The 18,153-nt window shown below is 47.5% G+C and overlaps 1 protein-coding gene across 3 annotated transcripts in view; it reads right to left on the bottom strand.

Moving 5' to 3' along the window:
* Pdgfra (platelet derived growth factor receptor alpha) overlaps positions 1–18,153 on the bottom strand; it is a 44,802-nt gene that overhangs the window by 22,969 nt on the left and 3,680 nt on the right. For all 3 annotated transcript variants that reach the window (XM_052198420.1, XM_052198421.1, XM_052198423.1), the window contains exons 2-9: positions 13,795–13,855; positions 12,220–12,537; positions 8,463–8,723; positions 7,173–7,303; positions 4,490–4,661; positions 4,201–4,390; positions 1,614–1,729; positions 85–211 (exon numbers count right to left, since the gene is read on the bottom strand). In XM_052198420.1, coding sequence (XP_052054380.1) covers positions 85–211; positions 1,614–1,729; positions 4,201–4,390; positions 4,490–4,661; positions 7,173–7,303; positions 8,463–8,723; positions 12,220–12,537; positions 13,795–13,843 — 1,364 coding nt within the window. In that variant the 5' untranslated portion in view covers positions 13,844–13,855. The remainder of the gene's footprint in view (positions 1–84; positions 212–1,613; positions 1,730–4,200; positions 4,391–4,489; positions 4,662–7,172; positions 7,304–8,462; positions 8,724–12,219; positions 12,538–13,794; positions 13,856–18,153) is intronic.

Below are 18,153 nucleotides of genomic sequence, written 5' to 3' on the forward strand. Positions count from 1 at the left end.
AGCAATAAAATGCACTTGAGGCCCTTTCTGTCACGGAAGAAACATTCCGACCGCACAAGAATGGGGAACATCTGGTTTCCATACTTCTTAATATCCTTGCAGATCATCCACTCGATGTCCGGAAGAGGGGTGCCCTCAGCTGTGCACCTCACGGTCTGTCCCCCGCCAGAGCCATGGTGGTCATCCACGAGTTCCAGAATGGACGCAGGAACTGGGGGAGGGAAGGAGAAGTCAGGGCTGAGCAGTTCCCGTCCCTGACACGGAGGGACATCCCTCCCTCTGAGGAATGGTTCTCAAGGGTCCAATTGTGTGAACAGAAAGAACCAACTCCAGCCTGAACTGACCCACTCAGTGGACAGCTCCCTCAGTGTCAGTGTTTGGGGGCTTTGTGCCTGGATGATTCCAGTATGGATGGATGGAGTTGAGAAGTGTCTGTGCTCCTTCCATTTGTCTCTGCATTTGGGGTTTGACTAGCGGACCTGACAAAAACAGCCTTTACCCAAATACACTTGGGGACATCATTAGATGTTAAAGATCTTTTCACTAATTTGTAGTCAAATAAGTTAGAGACAGGCAAGTGTTTTGCACCACATACATGTCTGGTGTTTGCAGAGGCCAGAAGAGGATATCAGATCCCCTGGAACCAGAGTTAGGGTCAGCTGTGAGCCACCCTGTGGGTGCCAGAGCCTGAACCCCAGTCCTCTGCAAGAGCAGCAAGTGCTCCTAACCACTGAGCCACCTCTCTCGCTCCTTGACCACTTTTTAAAACATGGGATTCCATTACCAAATGATAATAATAATAATAATAATAATAATAAAATAATAATGAGGAGGAGGAGGAGAATCTGGAAAATATACAATTTTAGTTTATCTTTATATACTTTAAAGTAAATAACAATTTAAACTACATAAAACTAAATGTTAAAAATAAATATTAAATATTTAAAAAAGGAAACTAAATAAAAATTTAAACTATATTATACATATGTTAATTTAAAATTTTTCCTCAGAACATATTTTTCTTCAGAACTGTTTTAGATTTCAAACCTTTTCAGAAGTTGGGTCCTAATGAGATGTCTTAGGGACGGACTCAGCCTAAATATGTGATTCATTTCTATCTCACATCCACCTTATACACAGTCAGGTGGCAATTTTACACAATATTTTTATATGCCTGAATATTTTCTGACCTGTCACAAGATGTCAGATCAGGATGTCCCACTTGTGACACCATGTGAACACTCAGAATGTTTCAGATTTTGAGCTAGGTGTGGTGGCACCTGTCTGTAACCTCAGCCCTTCGGAGGCCGAGGCAGGAGTATTGCTATCTCAAGGCTAGCCTGGGCTACATCACAGGTAGACTCTATCTCAACCCCTCCCCTGATAAAAAACAAAGTTTCAGATTTTGGAGCGTTTCAGAGTTTTGGGTGAGGAACGCTCCAAATGGACCTGAATTTTCAGGCACAACAACATGGCCGTGCATGTGTCAGGCCTAGGCCCAGCTCTACCCCAAGGTTTTGCTTTTCCTCCAAGGCTTTGAAGAGAAGAGCCCAGGAGGCTTTGGGGGACAGCCATCCCTGAGAGAGCATGACCTTTACATGACCTTTACATACCTAGAGTTGACAGCTCGAACGTGTAACTCTTCACGTCGTCGTTGTTTTGAACTATGATGGTGTAATGGCCGCTGTCTTCCTCCTTAGCTCGGATCAGCTTTAATTTGCTTTGATACCTTAAGGGACAAGAAGCTTAGCTTAGTGGACAGGGACTAAGTAAGCACCGACTGTTTAAGCAGCTTCATTTTATGATTGAAATTTTATTTCTAAATAAAAAAAAATCTTGCTTGTCAGTATCAATGTCTTTTCTAAAATTTGATCTAGTTTCCACACATTGAAGGTCTCACTCATAGACTCAATAGAAAACCACGTATTTTGACATAAGCCATCTCTAGTAGGTGCCAATTATGACAAGACCTCATTTCTGGCTTCTTTATGGTGTTTCGTTTTGTTTTTAAAGACAGGGTTTCACTGTATCTCTGGCTATTTCAGAGCTCCCTCTGTATAACAGGCTGGCCTCAAACTGACAGAGATCCTCCTGCCTCTGCCTCTGCCTCCCCATGTGCTGGGATTAAAGACGTGCGTGGTCACCACCACCACCACCCTGAATGATCTCATTTCTGACTGAAAATCAGAAAAGACCTTTAAAATGAGAACGCTTAAGTTGGTAGGCGTGCTCCCTGCTCTCTAGCCTGGTGGGCCGCACTCAGTCCGCAGAACCCACATAAAAAGTCAGACGCAGTGGGCGTGCCCGAAGCTCCCAGGACAGCCGGCCTGGAGTGCTCCGCACAGCGGCAGGACCCAGAGAAACCTGCTTCAACAAGGTATCCTGCAACAACTCCACTCCCCAAATATGGGTGTGTGTGCCTGCATGTGCTGTGTGTGTGTGTGTGTGTGTGTGTGTGTGTGTGTGTGTATGTGTGTGGGTCTGTGTGTGTGTGTGTCTGTGTGTGGGTCTGTGTGTGTCTGTGCGTGTGTCTGTGTGTGTGTCTGTGTGTGTGTCTGTGTGTGTGGGCGCGCATGTGCGTGTGCATGTGTGTGTGTCTGTGTGTGTCTGTGTCTGTGTGTCTGTGTCTGTGTGTCTGTGTCTGTGTGTGTGCGTGTGCATGTGTGTGTGTGTCTGTGTGTGTCTGTGTGTGTACATGCGTGTGTATAAATACACTATTTTCACATTTGGCTTTTCATTTCATTATAAAACATCCCAAAACACAAAAGCATCTGGCATGGAACAAAATTGTAGAAATTATTGGACTCCCCACACCTCCATTTCTGTACATATAAAAGATATGATAATCGCACACACGAAGCGCTCATTCTGAGATTTGTTAAATGATATTAAACGTGGGAAAACATTTCACGGGCTTCAGTATACCCTGCGAGTGCAGCACCTGTAGAAAAGCAGGCTGCCCTGGCAGAGGCCCGCTCTTGGATTGGCTTCAGGACTGGACTTACGGCTGCCAAATGGTGGCCAAATGATCAGGCCACTCATAGCCTACATTGGTTTAGCCAAGAAAGTCAGCAGGTTCACTGGTTTTAAACTCCAGGAAAGCTGCTACTCCACTCACCTTGTGCTGTCTGACCCACCCACGAAAGGAAAGACAGAGTTCTGAAGAGTTCTCAAATCTCAGTAATGAGCAGTTTGCCAGAACCACTCCCCTACCAAGCACGCCTTGCCAGTGCTGTTTATTACAGCCTGGAATTCCTGCTCAGACACCTGTCAGCTGTGCCAGGAAGACCCTGTGTCTCCCAGCGCTCACAAGCTGAGGCCTGAGCATCAGTATGAGTCTGAGGCCAGGCGCTACGATATAAAAAGACCGTGTCCCAGAAAACAAAATATTAACAATAACAACAACGACAACAATAGTAATAATAATATGAATAATGAAACAAGAACATGGTGATAACTACTTTAAATGGTACAGTGGTTCATACCCATAATCCTAGAGGCATGGGGCAGGAGGACTGTTGAGAGTTTAAGGTCAGCCTAGGTTACAGAAGGAGACCTCAAAAAAAAAAAAAAGTACCCTGTGACTCCTGAATTCTACTCATAGTTCAAAAACTTCAAGAGAAATTGTGGTGCCCCATGGTAAAGTGTTTGCCAAGTATGCAAGGGACACAAGAGACCCAGGGTTGACCAACTGGCACCAGGAGAGCAGGATAGCAGCAGGGGTGAGAGAGGACAGCAGCCTACACCATCACCAAAGTCAGAGCTAAGGAGACCCCAGTCTTATCTCAGTGGAATCTGGGACTGGGGCAGACACACTCTAAAACAATGGTGTTCGGAGTCAGACATGTAGGCTTACATGCGAATTACCTCACAAGTGGAATCTGTTCATATGTCTGCTGAAATATGATGGCCGCCAAGGCCCAAGTGCATCCGATTCCCCCATCTTACCTTCACCTTCAGCTAGAAACAGTATGCTGTCCCTCACTGGGGGACAGAACTGTCCAGTCCTTGGTTCTCATCTTACATTAAGTACTTGTGGGTGTGTTACCGTCAGGCAGCCATGTGTTCATTTAAAGTGTGACGAAGCTGTGATTAAAACGTGACTGTAAGCACGCCTCAGCTCAAGTGCTACGTGTGGCAGGCCGATGCTCTCAGAGGACTCGTGGTGTTTCAGAAGAACCTGGGAAGGGCTCCCCTTACCTTGTTTCCTGACTCTTCTGTACGTCCGTGGTGATCTCGGTGAGATTCTCAATCAGAGTCAAGTTGTCCTTCAGCCAAGATATCCTGGGAGCCGGGTAGGCCTGCACCTCCACCACGAACTCTCTGACTTGATGCAAGTTGACAGTTTCCAGCTGGCCAAAGGTGGGCTTGATCTCAACGAAGCCTTTCTCTGTGGAAGCAAGAGTTCCCGTTAAATAAGAGACACAGGGTAAGCAATCTCACCCAGGTACCTCGAAGGGCCGCCATTGAAGAGAATGTCAGTAGGTACCGTGGACAGAAATGGTGACTCTCTTCATTTCCTTGACCTCTTTAGTGGCCTGGCGGGCAGCACATTCATACTCTCCGCTGTCCTTCACCGTGGCCTTGGGGACGGTCAACGTGTACACCAGTTTGATGGACGGGAGTTTGATCTCCTCCAGCATGGTGACACCCTTGTTTCTCTGCAGAAGCATACAAGAAAATGGTCGTGTAAGAAAGGCCCTTCCAGAGTGAGTCCTAATGTAGGGCTTGGGAATGCAGGAGGCTCATCGGTCCTAAGTTCTGCGCGCTCCGTGGGAGGCTTGGCAACAGTCAGGCCGTTTGTGGGAGCCGAGATTATGTAGGAAATGGGTGCACTTTGTAAATCTGCAGTGAGCCTGAAGATGCTCTAAAACGTAAAACCTAAAGAATAGAAATGAAAATGAGAATGTAGAGGGGAAGAAGGCCCCAGGCCTCCCGAGGACTTGTCAGCAGCCAGCGGTTGCTAGGGGAGACCTTCTTAATGTAGACCCTGCGAAGTGACCCACGCTCCTGTCGTAACCCTTTGCCCATCCTCCTAGAAGTCACTTTAATTAAGCTAATTGGGCCACAAATGAATCATCACAAAAAGCATGAAAGAGAGAAGGGGAGTGGCTTAAAGGGGAATCTGTTAATGTGGGCGGGGCGGGGCGTGGGCGGGGCGTGGGCGGGGCGTGGGCGGGGCGCGGGCGTGGGGCGCAGAGTTAATGGCAGATAAACATAATCAAATGTGTGTGTGTGAAAATGCCATAAAGAATCCGTGATTGTGTTCAGTTCACATACGGTAACAAGAAGTGAAAAAAAAAAAACACCAAATCTAGATCCTTTAAAAAGTCATGCTTTAAAATGACGTTGGAGGTGTGGTGGCTCTGACTCTAATCCCAGCACCGGGGACCCTGAAACAGGACTACTCCCCTGAGGATGGAGCCAGCTTGAGCTACATAGCAAGTTCTAGGCCAGCCTGGGCTACAGAGTGAGTCCCTCAGAACCAAAAAGCCCTGGGCTAAGACAGTAGCTTAGCCTCGAATCACCGGCTCAGCCCCTGTAAGGCTCCGGGCCAGTCACCAACACTGCCAAACAATCTTTTAATTAGGGATTCTAAAGAGTCCGTCCGTCCGTCCGTCTGTCTGCCTGTCTGGAATCTGAAATGTGGGCTGCTCTGAGAAGGTTTCCCTGTATTCCTTCATATTTTACAAATTTTCAAAAAGAATTTTTAGCACTTTTATGGGAAAACGTGTCAAAGCATTTTGTGTATTTGTGGTCCAAATGTCATGGGTTTCGGCTTAAGAATTATCTGTCCCTCATAAATGAAGTGTTACGTTTCGAGGATTAAAAGCAATCTAGCATGAAGAAAGCTACCAAGTCACTCGCTCTATAGTGCAAGGAACATATGAACGTGCTAGACTGTGAGTGTGCCACAATGGCTGCAGTTGGTCGATAACGCCTAACGTAAGGACGCCACACATGCTTCTGCGGGATGGCGCAGTGGGTAGGGCACTTGCTCTGCAAGCCTGGAGCCCTGAGTTCAACCCCTGGAGCCCATTTAAAGGTGGAAGCAGAGAACTGACTCTGGAAGAGTCGTCTTCTGCCCTCCACAACATGTTGTGACAAAGGCGCTGCCCCCACACTGCACCACCAACAAATAGTGTAATGTACAGTCGGACAGCACAGCAAGAAGAGGCAGCGAAAGCTCGGGAGAGGAAAGGCCAGCAGAGAGCAAAGTTCTCCAAAGAGTGTCGTGTATCAGAACTGTTAACACTCAACAATGAGTGTTGAATATTAGAACTCAAGGACAGGGAGCAGGGCTGATGGACGGCAGCTAAGAGCACTGGCTGCTCTTCCAGAGGTCCTGAGTTCCATTCCCCAGAAAGTGCATAGTGCCTCACAACCTTCTCTTAATGGGATCTGATGCCCTGTTCTGTCATGCAGGCACACACGCAAGTAAAGCACTCATGCAAATAAATAAACAAAAAAAGAATAAATAAATATGTAATACATATGTATGTATATGGTTTTTTTTAAAAAAGGAGAAAATTTATGTATGATACATATAACTGACACATGGATTTGTTCCCCATACATACATAATTGTGTGTGTGTGTTTTGTTCCCTGTGAGGTTCCCCTCCACAGTATTAATCACCATTTCTGCATCCGATTTACATAGTCTTCATACACGGCTCCTATATACTCTCTACAGCTAGCAGAATGAATGAGGCTTTATCTAAAGTTCCAGTCAGATGGAAGGAGGAAGTTCTGGTGTGCGGTTGCATAGCTTGGGGACTGTAAATCACAACAACATACATGCTTAGCGACACTATCGGACGCCTCACAGCCCCAAGGCGTGTAAGCCAATACAGCAAGGACAGGTGACTGTCTGCAATCAGCTAATATCTACAATCCAGGCATGTCTTGCCTTTCTAATGCTTTAATGATTGTGTTATAGCCACACAACATGCCTGTGTCTCTGCCTTTTCAAAGGGAGGATGTCCCATTGGGGTCATGTCAAACTCTCCCTGACTGAGAAAAGTTAAAAGTCCTGGAGGAGAATGTGCCCATTGCCCCGATGGGAAGCTTAGGCCTGGAGGAGCTCAGGGATGTGTCCATCCTCGAGAAACACCTCTGGCATGTAGAGGTTACGAGTCGTGTCCGTGTGCTCCGTATCTGGGGTACCTACCACTTCTCCAGGGTAAGTCCACTGCAGGTCAACCACCTCATTGTTAAAGACGGCACAGGTCACCACAATTGTTTCTCCCGCTTTGTACACGGTCTGGTGTGCGTCCATCTCTAGATTCAGTTCTGATGTTGCTGCAATGAAATGACAAGGAAAACACAGCACAGTCAGGGTCTCAGCGTAAAACCTGTAGCTGAATCAGGTTCATTAACAATGGCAAAAAAGGGCTGGAGAGATGGCTCAGCGGTAAGAGCACCGACTGCTCTTCCAAAGGTCCTGAGTTCAACTCCCAGCAACCACATGGTGAGATGCCTCTTCCGGTGTGTCTGAAGACAGCTACAGTATATTTACACATAATCATTTATAAATCTTTGGGCCAGAGCAAGTGGGGCTGGAGTGAGCTGAGGTCCTGAGTTCAATTCCCAGCAACCACATGATAGCTCACAACTATCTGTTCAGCTACAGCATACTCATATACATAAATAAATAAATAAATAAATAAATAAACAATGAAAAAAATCATGTCCAAACTGATATAATCAAGGCAAAAGCTGGACCATCTGAGGAGCCCGGAGTTTGAGTCTTATTCAACTTGGGATATAGCAGAAACACAAAATAATAACAATTATCATAAAAATCAGTCTCTTTTAACCAGAACACCACATGCCTGAGTTGTGTGGCCATACAACTGCACTCCTTCAAGTCACCGTAAGGCTCCGTGTCCTGGGCTGTCACTTCTCTGCTGTGCCCCTCAGTCTTAGCACCTCCCAGAGCCCAGCACAAAATACGTTTGTAACAAGAGGCAAGTGACATTTTCTTGCTTCTGCTGCATGTCCATGTAAAGTCCCCTCCCCTAAAATCTGCCACCACAAGCCCTGCTCCTCTGGCCCCTTATGTGAGAGACCTTGCCAGTGAAGCTAACCCCTCACATCAAAAGGAAGGAGTTTAGCCTCTTTAACTAGAGTCTTCCTTCAAAACTGAAGTTGCTTAAGTCTTAAGTTACTGAAATTAATCTAGGCCTCCCACCCCCTGGGGTGTGTGTTTGTTCCTCGGGACTGTATGGTCAAGAATGTGAACCGAACAGTAAGAGGCTTATGCAAGAAAGAAGAATTCCTTGCGGTACTTTTCGGGGAGCGTGCGATCTTACACGTAGAAGCAAGTTCGGCCTGTAGAGTTCTTTAAGCCCATGCTACTACAACTACAGGCCAGCCACATTGTATAGTAAAGGAAGAGGTAACAATCCAATTAAAAACCCTCCTGTGCCTGTTGCCCTATTTAAAGAGGCAAGAGTACCTTTCAAGGCATAAACGTTAAACTCGCCGGTCTTGAACGTCCTCCCTTCGACGGTGGCCTCACAGATGTAAGGCCCCACACTGAAGGTCCCGTTGAAGCCCTGCCTGCTGTCATAGGAGGCAAGCACCAGCCTCCCGTTATTGTGCAAGGTTACTTGAGTCTCCGGGTCTGTGGTGCGGCAAGGTATGATAGCAGAATCGTCCTCTTCCACGATGACTAAAGAATCTGTCATCCCGAGAGGCACAAAGGCCATGTCTGGGTCTGTGATTTTAAAGAGAGAAAGAAGAACCTATTAGGGTTTCATTTCGTTTTTACACACATATACAGGGGAAAAAATGTTCCATCGGCAACATCATCATCATCATCGTGTTGGTGGTACTAGGGATACAGATCATAGGGTCACACATGCTAGGCAAGTTCTCTACCACTGAATTACACCCCCAGCCTGGCATTATTCTTGCTAGGTATGAATGTTACCTTTATATCCAAGAGTCACCAACAGCCATTATTTTGACAAGCAGAAAGTAACTTTATTTAAAAAAATCAAACAACAGCAATAACAACTAAATTCTAACAATAATTAGAAACACCAGCCAGGACACCCAATCAGAATTCTGAAAATGAAGCGGCCAGTTAGAGTCTTTGTCTCTTTTATTGTTCATTTGCTTGTTTATTATTTTGCAGTCTTGTTATGTTTGGTTTTGTTTAAGATGAGCTCTTGCCTGCTTCTCAGTCTGGACGAGACCGTGCCAATGGCCCAGCGCGGTCTTCCTGACCTTGGACTCACAATCAACCCCCTGGGCTCTACTTTCCTAGATCACGGGGAACTACGGCCTTGTCCAGCTCTGCTTCATATGTCATGAACTGCTCTTAGAAACCCCTACTGCCTATAACTGGTGTCACGGACAAGTAGCACAAATATCTCCCAAGAAATAAAGAAGAGCTCAGACTGGGGGGGCGGGGGGTGGGGTGCCAAGAGCAGAGCAGAGCGGGCACTTAGCATCCAAAGACCACAGGCTTGACGCCCAGCATGGAGAACTCCACAGTTGGAAGCCTTTCTGCAAAGTGTCTCTAGCTGAGCTGCTAGAGTAAGAAGTCCTAAGAGTCTGCAGCAGGAGAAGAAACTTCCCAGGAGAAGACCCCACAGGAGAATAACACAGGATAGTGTTGGGTCGTGTTTGTACGGGAGGCGGGAAGTGGGGAAAAAAAACCCAGACAAGTTTAGGCAGACTGAAAGTTCAAGAGCCACTTTTAACAGAGCCATCTGTTCACAGCATGGAGAAAGCCCTCCAGGGTTAGAAACTCTCACTGCAGGAAACCTATGTGCTATCATCATCATCACCATCACCACCACCATCATCATCATCGTCAGCTTCATCACCATCATTACAGTGTAGCATTAAAGTGACATTCTAAATATCTGCCCTTTTCACAACAAAATGTTCTATTGTTTGAAAAGACATTGCAGAGCTGGAAAGGAGTAAAAAAAGAAAAAGAAAAAAAAATGCTCGCCATGCAAACGTGACGACCAGAGTTCACTTCCCCGCCACCACCGTGTAGATGCAGTAAACGCAGGATGCGAATGGCAGTCCGCCTGTATCCCAAAGCTCCTTCCACTCCCCAACAACATGGAGCCCCGCTGTTCTGATCTGCATCAGAGTTCCAAACACCTGAACCCCGTCCACACAGGGTCCAGGCAGGCACGCGTCCCTTTCAGGTTTCGATAGACTGGTGTCCCTGTACTTCCGTTGGGCTTTCCTTTCCAAGACTAATCTTCCTAGTACCAAATACTACCTACATGATGTGCAGATAACACCAGGGCCCTTCTTTGCACACGAGTGCTACATAGAGATAGCGACAGCTCCAGATTGATGAAGGCTGAGGGCGGAGGTGGGTGGTAGACCAAAGGCAGTAGTTCAAGCTTTCAGCTAAGCCTGGATTCCGGAGAAAGTGTATCCCTCCAACCAGAGGGCTTAAAGGTCTAAAGCCTAGGCCTGTAGCCCTCAGAACCTGAAGTCACACTCCCCAGCAATGCTTCCTGTCAGAGACGAGGGGCACCTAAGGCCCACGGACAAGAAGGCATCTTTCTAACGGAGTCCAGCAGGGCCACACAGGACCCGCCCACTCCTCTCCTAGGTCTTCTCCCTAATAAAACCATTGCTTGTAACTTCCGACTTGGCATCCGCCTCCCAGCAGACACACAAGATCAGCTCATTAACACGGAAACTCCCCTAAATGTTAATGACAAAGGCAGAAAGGATTCCTTCTCCCTCATTCGAGAGTAAAAGCACGTTTGCACAAAAGCTGAAACAGAGTGGCTATTTGGAATCCATCCTACTCAACTGTAAGTAGCCAAAGCAAGGCCTGCCTGTCAATCCCGCCTCCTGCACAGGGCGTGGTGCCTGATACACCTGTGCTTGCTCACATCGACTGAACCAAATAGAATGACCACCCTTGATTTGTTTATGCACTGTCCCAATAAAAGAAACGCCACAGTAAAGACTTTTCAAAATTGATAAAGCCCTGACATTGACAATAAACACTTCTCTGGGTAGATTCTACAGCCTTCCACGTGCTGGAAAAGCATTCTGCCCCTGAGTTAGATCCCTGGGTATAAGTCTTTCCTTTTTAAATAACATATATTTGTTTGTTTAGTGTGTGCATGAGTGTTCTGGCTGGGTGTATGTAGGTACATTATACGTATGCAGTGCAGGTAGAGGCCAGAAGAGGGCGCTAATCTCCTGGGTCGTCTCGGCTACTTGAGAGGCTGAGACAGGAGGACTAGTTGAGTCTAGCAGTTTGGGGATAGCCTGGGCAACATACCAAGCTGTCATCTCAAAAGCAACTGCAACAAACAAAACACCGGATTTGGGTAACAAATGCACATAATTCTGTGACTCGGGAGGTGAGTCACAGAGAACGGTAAGTTCAAAGCCAGTCTGGATGACATAAGGAAACCTTATCTTAAAAACAAAACCTAAAAACAAAAACAAAACAGGCAAGCTAAGCATCCCCACGCCTCCTAGCACTCAGAAAGCAGAAGCCATAGGATTGCTGTGAGTTAGAAGACAGCCTGGAGTATAGGACAAGGTCTGAGACAGGGAGAGCCCCAAAGACAGACAGACAGACAGACAGACAGACAGACAGACAGACAGACATAGAGCTAAGGAGACGGCCCAGGGAGTAAGAGCACTTGCTTTAAAAACAAGAGTACCAGCCGGGCAGTGGTGGCGCACGCCTATAATCCCAGCACTCTGGAAGACAGAGGCAGGTGAATTTCTGAGTTCGAGGCCAGCCTGGTCTACAGAGTGAGTTCCAGGACAGCCAGGGCTACACAGAGAAACCCTGTCTCGGAAAAAAAACTAAAAAAAAAAAAAAAAAAAAACATGAGTACTAGAGTTCAAATCCCAAAGACCCATGTAAAAAGAAAAAAAAATTTATGGAAGATGGAGGCAGGAGGATAGCTTGGATTTGCAGGTTGCCCACATAGATCCAGCCTCAGTGAGAGTTCCAGTGAGAGACAGAGACAGCAAGACAGACAGAGACAGAGAGAGAAAGACAGAGACAGAGAGACAGAGAGACAGAGACAGAGAGACAGAGAGACAGAGAAAGATGAAGGAAGGAAAAAAACTGTTTTCTACCTTGCAATTTCTCTGCAATAAGCATTTATGAGTTCCTCCTGTTCTATGCACCTTAAGGCGGTGACTCAGGCAGGCAGGGAGGACGCGGTGCGGCCTGGGCGAGCCCCGCAGCTCACCTGGTACATAGATGTAAATGTGCCTGCCTTCGATCTCACTGTCTTCGGTCTGAGTGTGGTTATAGTAGCAAGTGTACCACCCGGTGTGGGCGGCCGAAGCGTTGACCACCTCCAGCACAGCAACAAAGAGGCCGCTGTTGTTCTCCTCGCTTCGGATCTCCACGTTGGGGTCCTCTTCTTCAGACATGGGGTGCTGCCAGCTCACTTCACTCTCCCCGAAGCATCTCAGAGAAAAGGACGAGTTCAGCTGCACAATCTTCTCATCCTCATTTGGGAGGATAGAGGGTAGCAAGAGCCGGCAGAAGCTGAGGCTCGGCCCTGTAGAAAGAAGAGCCATTGAGTAGGCTGAGCCAGAGCGGATGGCAGCGTCTCCAGAGTAGCCACAGAGGCGGCTTATCTGAACAACGGCCATTTCTATGAGAAACTCCGTTGCACTGGGCGCCCATGAAAGGCCCCCCATTATAACAGCCACTGCATCTGCTGAGGGTGGCGAGTGTTCTAACGGCCTCAACAGCCCCTCCAAACGCCGCACACCCACCCCTCTAAACACTCAAATGCATAAAGGATGTCTGATTCCAGTTCCATATTTCACACTCTTATGTGTGACCATAAAATATCCCAGTGCGGTCTGAGCTCAGGCACATATGGCTTCTTTATCATGCATATGCCCTGCAGAAGTTTCCCTTGGCTTAAAAAAAAAAAAAAAAAAAGTGGGCAGGAGATGTGAGAAGAGAGGCGGGGAGAGGGGTCGGACAAAGCACAGAGCAGATCTGGGCTCACTCAGGAATCGCACGCCTTTCCTCATGGCCGCCCTCTGGCACACCATCTCTCCTTAATGATTTCCAAAAGCCAAAGCAGGAAGGCATGGGTTTAAATTCACAAATAATAAATAAAAGGTGGGCAGGGAGGGGCTTGAAACTAATCTCCAAGCTTCGAGTTTCAGCCGAGCTTCCCTTGTCTAAAGAGAAGAAGGAGACACGTTGTGACTTAATTATTAATGAATGGTCTCTAGTTTCCCTCGGTGCCTAACTTTAGAGTGATGTCTGCAACATGTAAACATGTGGATAGAATCTACCAAGTGCCAGGCAAGCGCTCCACCCCTGAGCCCCTCCCCAGCCCTCTTTTTACTTTTTTGTTTTTAAAGACGGGGTCTCGCTATATAGCCCTGGCACACTCTGAATTGAGGAATCTTCCTGCTACAGCCTCCCAAGTGGCTGGGATTACAGGCTTGAGCCACTAAACCTGAAGAAGGATGGCCGAGTCTTCATTCTATCTGGACATGCTCAAATTGATCTGCTCCTCCTTAAAGCACGTAAGAGGAAGAAGGCGGCCAAGTTTACACAACATGCCAAGGTCGAGATTACTGATAGCCTCGGGCCACTGACAGCGCTTGTTTTGAAACAGAATTGGTGCCATTTAGCAAAGGACACCAAAAGTTCCTTGTTACCCTAGAGAACTGTTAGTTTTGTCTCATCCCCTTTGGACCTATGTGCAGGTGAGAGGCCTGTGGAGGGTAGACGTTAGCTCCCTGGAACAGTGGGTTAGGAGAACAAGAATGTGTGTGAGGAGACATACCTGTGAGGAGACAGCTGAGGACCAGAAAGGCCTGGTGGGAGGTCCCCATAGCTCCTGAGACCTGCAAAAGACAAAAGACAAACAAATGGCATTAGCCAGTCGGAAAGCCACTGGGAGCCAGGTTCTCCTGCAATGGGAGTCCTCAATGGTGCCATCGGTAGAAGCACGTCCCAGCTTAAGGCTGACAGGAAATTCAGTCAGACAGCTAAGAGGAAAGTTTCAAAGAGCAAGGTAGAGACTGAAAGTCACGCCAGGGTCTTCAGTCACTGCAAGGGGGACTGGGGAATAAATGTTATGGGCTTTCCTGGCATCTAAGTTGGTGAAGCCTCTGCGTCACGTGGGCTGTCCCTTGCTTCACGTCACGGCTCATCAATTTGAATCATCTTACTTTCAGAAAAGTTCCTAGGGCTGGAACAAACAATTTGACGATAAAGCGTCATTTCGAGGTAGCCCTGGCTTTGAGGCAGCAGCGTCTGTGGGACAAAGGCCTGCAAGAGTCTGGGCTGCCAGCCTGTGTCCTTGTGGGACCTGGACGCTACTAGAAACTTGGGAAGCCCAGGACAGGAACACAAACAAAGGGACAATAGGAGAATGGAGGGGAGGCCCAGCATGGTGGACGTACACTTAAAGTCCGTTGATTCAGAGGCACAGAAAACATCCGTCATTGTCGAGGTCTATGTAGACCAAATTCTGGGGAATAGAAAGGCTCCTTCTTAAAAATCTCTATACAGGGGGAGCCTCCATCCATCCATCCCCTTACAGTTTCTTACGTGGGGCACTGAAGTTTAGCAAATGATCCAAAAACACACAGCCAGGGGCAGATCCAGGAGTGTGTGTGTGCGCACATGCGTGTGGTGTACATGCATGTGTGCATGTGTGTACAAGTATTCAAGCCAGGGGTTGACATCATCATTCTACACTTTTTCTTTTTTCTTTTTTTTTTTTTCTTTTTTTTTTTTTGAGGGAAGATCTCTGTCTGAACCTGGAGCTCACCAGTGTTGGTAGACAAGCAGGCCAGCAATTCCTAGGGATCTGGGAAAGGTTAGCCTTTCTGCGCCCACTCTTTCCCAATACAACCTGCCCCTGACCCCTCTCCTTCTCTGCGCACCACAATTAGAAAACCTAATTGCAGGGTTGTGAACCAAATGCACTTAGAAAGATGCTGTCTGGCTTAATGGCCTCTGAGGATGTTGGCAGGTGCCGGAGGAGGATGTAGGGTTTCCAAACTGCTGTGGTGACAGCCACAGGAGGCCCCAGAGTCAGGCTGGTGGCCTGATTTACCACAATTAGCAGCAAGGGCCTGTGTGTTTGTACACACGAACAACAACCTCCCACCGATAATCCACTTGGCCAGCTACAAAGCAGCTCCCGCCAACACCAGCTTCCTGGCTGGGGACTTACCACATGCCCACCATGGCCCTCCCCAGCCAGGACCAGCAGATACGGCTCTTTCCAGTCCCACTAAGCTCAAGAGACAGGACTCAGTACAGGGACAAAGCAGTCTCTGAAAAACGGTCTGCCCTAGCCAGGCCCCAGCAAATTTCCTTCTGTGTGTCCAGATATGGCGGACTTGCTGCCAGGGGTGCTGATTTACTGGCCTTCAAAGTGGGCGACACAAACAGGGCCTCCTCTGAGAGGGTGATAACGATGTCCCATGTGTTTGCCTAAGATTCCCAACTCCAGACTCTGATAGCAGCAGTGGCCTGGCCAGCAAAGCCGGGCGGATTTATGAAGGTGTGGGCCGTTACTCATCCGAGACCCAAACAATCCGGCCATGAATAATTGTAGCATGTCTGTCCCACAGTGAGAAAGAGAGCCCAAGGGGAGAGGAAGAGACTCCCTGTGCTTGCTCTCCTGAAGATGTCTGGAAGGGAGTCTGGGTTTTACAGGTGTCCTCCCACCCTGCAAGTACCATTCTTCGGTCAGTTGCTCGCAGCCAGAAGCATCCACATCTCAGACAGACAGAGAGAGGGAGCTAAGGCTGAAGGCTCGTATGGAGCGCTGTAAGTCAGTGTGATGGGGACTAAACACTTTGCAAGGAGGAATAACAGATTTCACTTTCATAAAAGAAAAATCATTAATGGGGCTGGTGAGACGGTCTAGTAGGTAGAGATGCTTGCTCCCAAGCCCGAGAACCTGAGTTAGAGCCCCAAGACCCAAATGGTGAGAAGAGAGCTCCTCTGACCTCCACGTGTGCACTGAGGCACACACGCAGGTAATAAATACATGAATATATTTTTAAATTAAATCACATATTAGTCAGGCATAGTGACACAGAGACAAAAGGCTGCCCTAGCCGGGGCTCTAAGACATTTTTTTTTTAAAGATTTATGTATGTGTGTGAGTACATTGTCTTCCTTCAGACACACCAGAAGAGGGCATCAAATCCCATTACAGATGTCTGTGAGCCACCGTGTGGCTGCTGGGAATTGAACACAAGACCTCTGGAAGGGCAGTCAGTGCTCTTAACCACTGAGCAATCGTCTCTCCAGCCCCAGAGACTTTATCACAAATAAATAGACAGATAAATACTGTTTCTTGCTCCCATGCTGATCCCATGTTGGATGGCAGTCTCCTGCCTCCGTGTTCACCGCTCTAAAACCACGCCACAGTTGAAGAAACGGGCCAGAGTGTGAGATAGCTGACCGGCTCAGGGTTGGGTGTCCTGGGACATCTCCAACCTGTTGTTCTCACTCCTTCTCAGAAGACACAGGCGCATTGTATCAGTCTAGATTCTGATTCCAGCCCTGACACCTGTCTATCCCTTTGAACTTGGGTCTTATCTCTAACTTGAAGCCAACAATCACCGGCTTGCCAGCTCACCTCCCTGGGTCCTACAGGATGGGCGTACAAGGTTTCAAAGTGCTTGATGCTCACTTTGGCTTTTCCTGCAGAGTGCTAAGATATTAGAGGATACCAGGTCTGTTAACTCCTCCCAACTAGTTACACGAAGCCCTAGACGACCCACATCTCTTCCTTCTGCAACATTAACTGATTGCCGCCACTGTCTCCACCCACCCCCTTCCCTTCCCTCCCTTTCTAGTTCTCCCATATACACCATATAGCCCAGGTTGGACTTGAACTCAAGATCTCCGGCTGTAAACTCCTGAGCTGGAGAGATGGCTCACTAGTTAAGAGCACTGACTGCTCTTCCAAAGGTCCTGAGTTCAAATCCCAGCAACCACATGGTAGCTTACAACCATCCATAATGAGCTCTGATGCCCTCTTCCAGGGTCTCTGAAGACAGCTACAATGTACAATAATAAGTAAATAAATCTTTTGTTTTTAAAGTGTAAACTCCTGAGGGTGAGCCTCTCACCAGAGACCACAGGGCAGGTTGGAAAGTCAACAGGATGCAAGCTTTCTTCCAGAAGAGCTGCTGTTCCCCCGAGGCTGGGGCCAGCTTCCCTGACAGTAAGGGCGAAACACACAGATTCCACTGCTCAACCACTGGACAATGAAATCTACCCCACCCTGTCCCAATTAAAGAGCACGGGAGACTCTCGGCCCCAAAGCCACCGAGGCCCTCAGATTTCCGAGGTTTGGTTAATTTCAGCTCTGCTAAGTTAATTCTAACTATGAAAATAACACATCTTGGGTTTTTTGTTTTGTTTTTTTCCTCTCTCTTTACTCTGTCTCAGAACTTCAGCCCAGGCAGCTTAAATATGGGTGGTTGTTTAAATGGTGGCAGTTTTTGCGTTTTCTAACCCAAATTCTATTTCCCAGGACCTGTACCCCAGGAGGGTCTGTGGTGTTTTGATCTGCCGGAGCACACTATTAGACATTCCAACAAGGGACAGGGGCTGGGACACTTTTACAACACGCATTTTAAGGGGCAGCCTGGGTTCGTAGACCTTTCTGGTCTCTTTGCACCAGATATGTAATTATGAAAGAATAAAGTAGCACATCCTTCTGGCTATCACTAAATGAATAGAAAAATCAACCAGTGTCTTGACTAAGTCACTAAGCCCACACACTGGGTTTACAGAAGGAAAAGACCCTGGCCGTTCCCTACAGGTCTGCTCACATAAACACTGCTCATTATGTAAGTGTAAAAGAATAGCAATTAAAGCTTGATGTAGCTCAGCCACACAGTGCTTACTGAGCATTTGGAGGGATTGAATTTGATTTCTCGACCACACACACACACACACACCTTTATGTTACCTCAAGAGCAAAAGGGGGCTGGAGAGATGGCACAGTGGTTAAGGTCACTGAGTGTTCTCTGGGTTCAAGTCCTAGCACCCACAAGGCAGCTCAGACTTAAGAACCTGAAACCCTCTTTTGGCCTTAGAAGACACCAGGCATGCACAAGACTCATATATACATATATGCAAAAACCACCCATACACCAGAAAT

Source organism: Apodemus sylvaticus, chromosome 11 (genome assembly GCF_947179515.1).
Source record: "Apodemus sylvaticus chromosome 11, mApoSyl1.1, whole genome shotgun sequence".
Lineage (NCBI taxonomy): Eukaryota > Metazoa > Chordata > Mammalia > Rodentia > Muridae > Apodemus > Apodemus sylvaticus.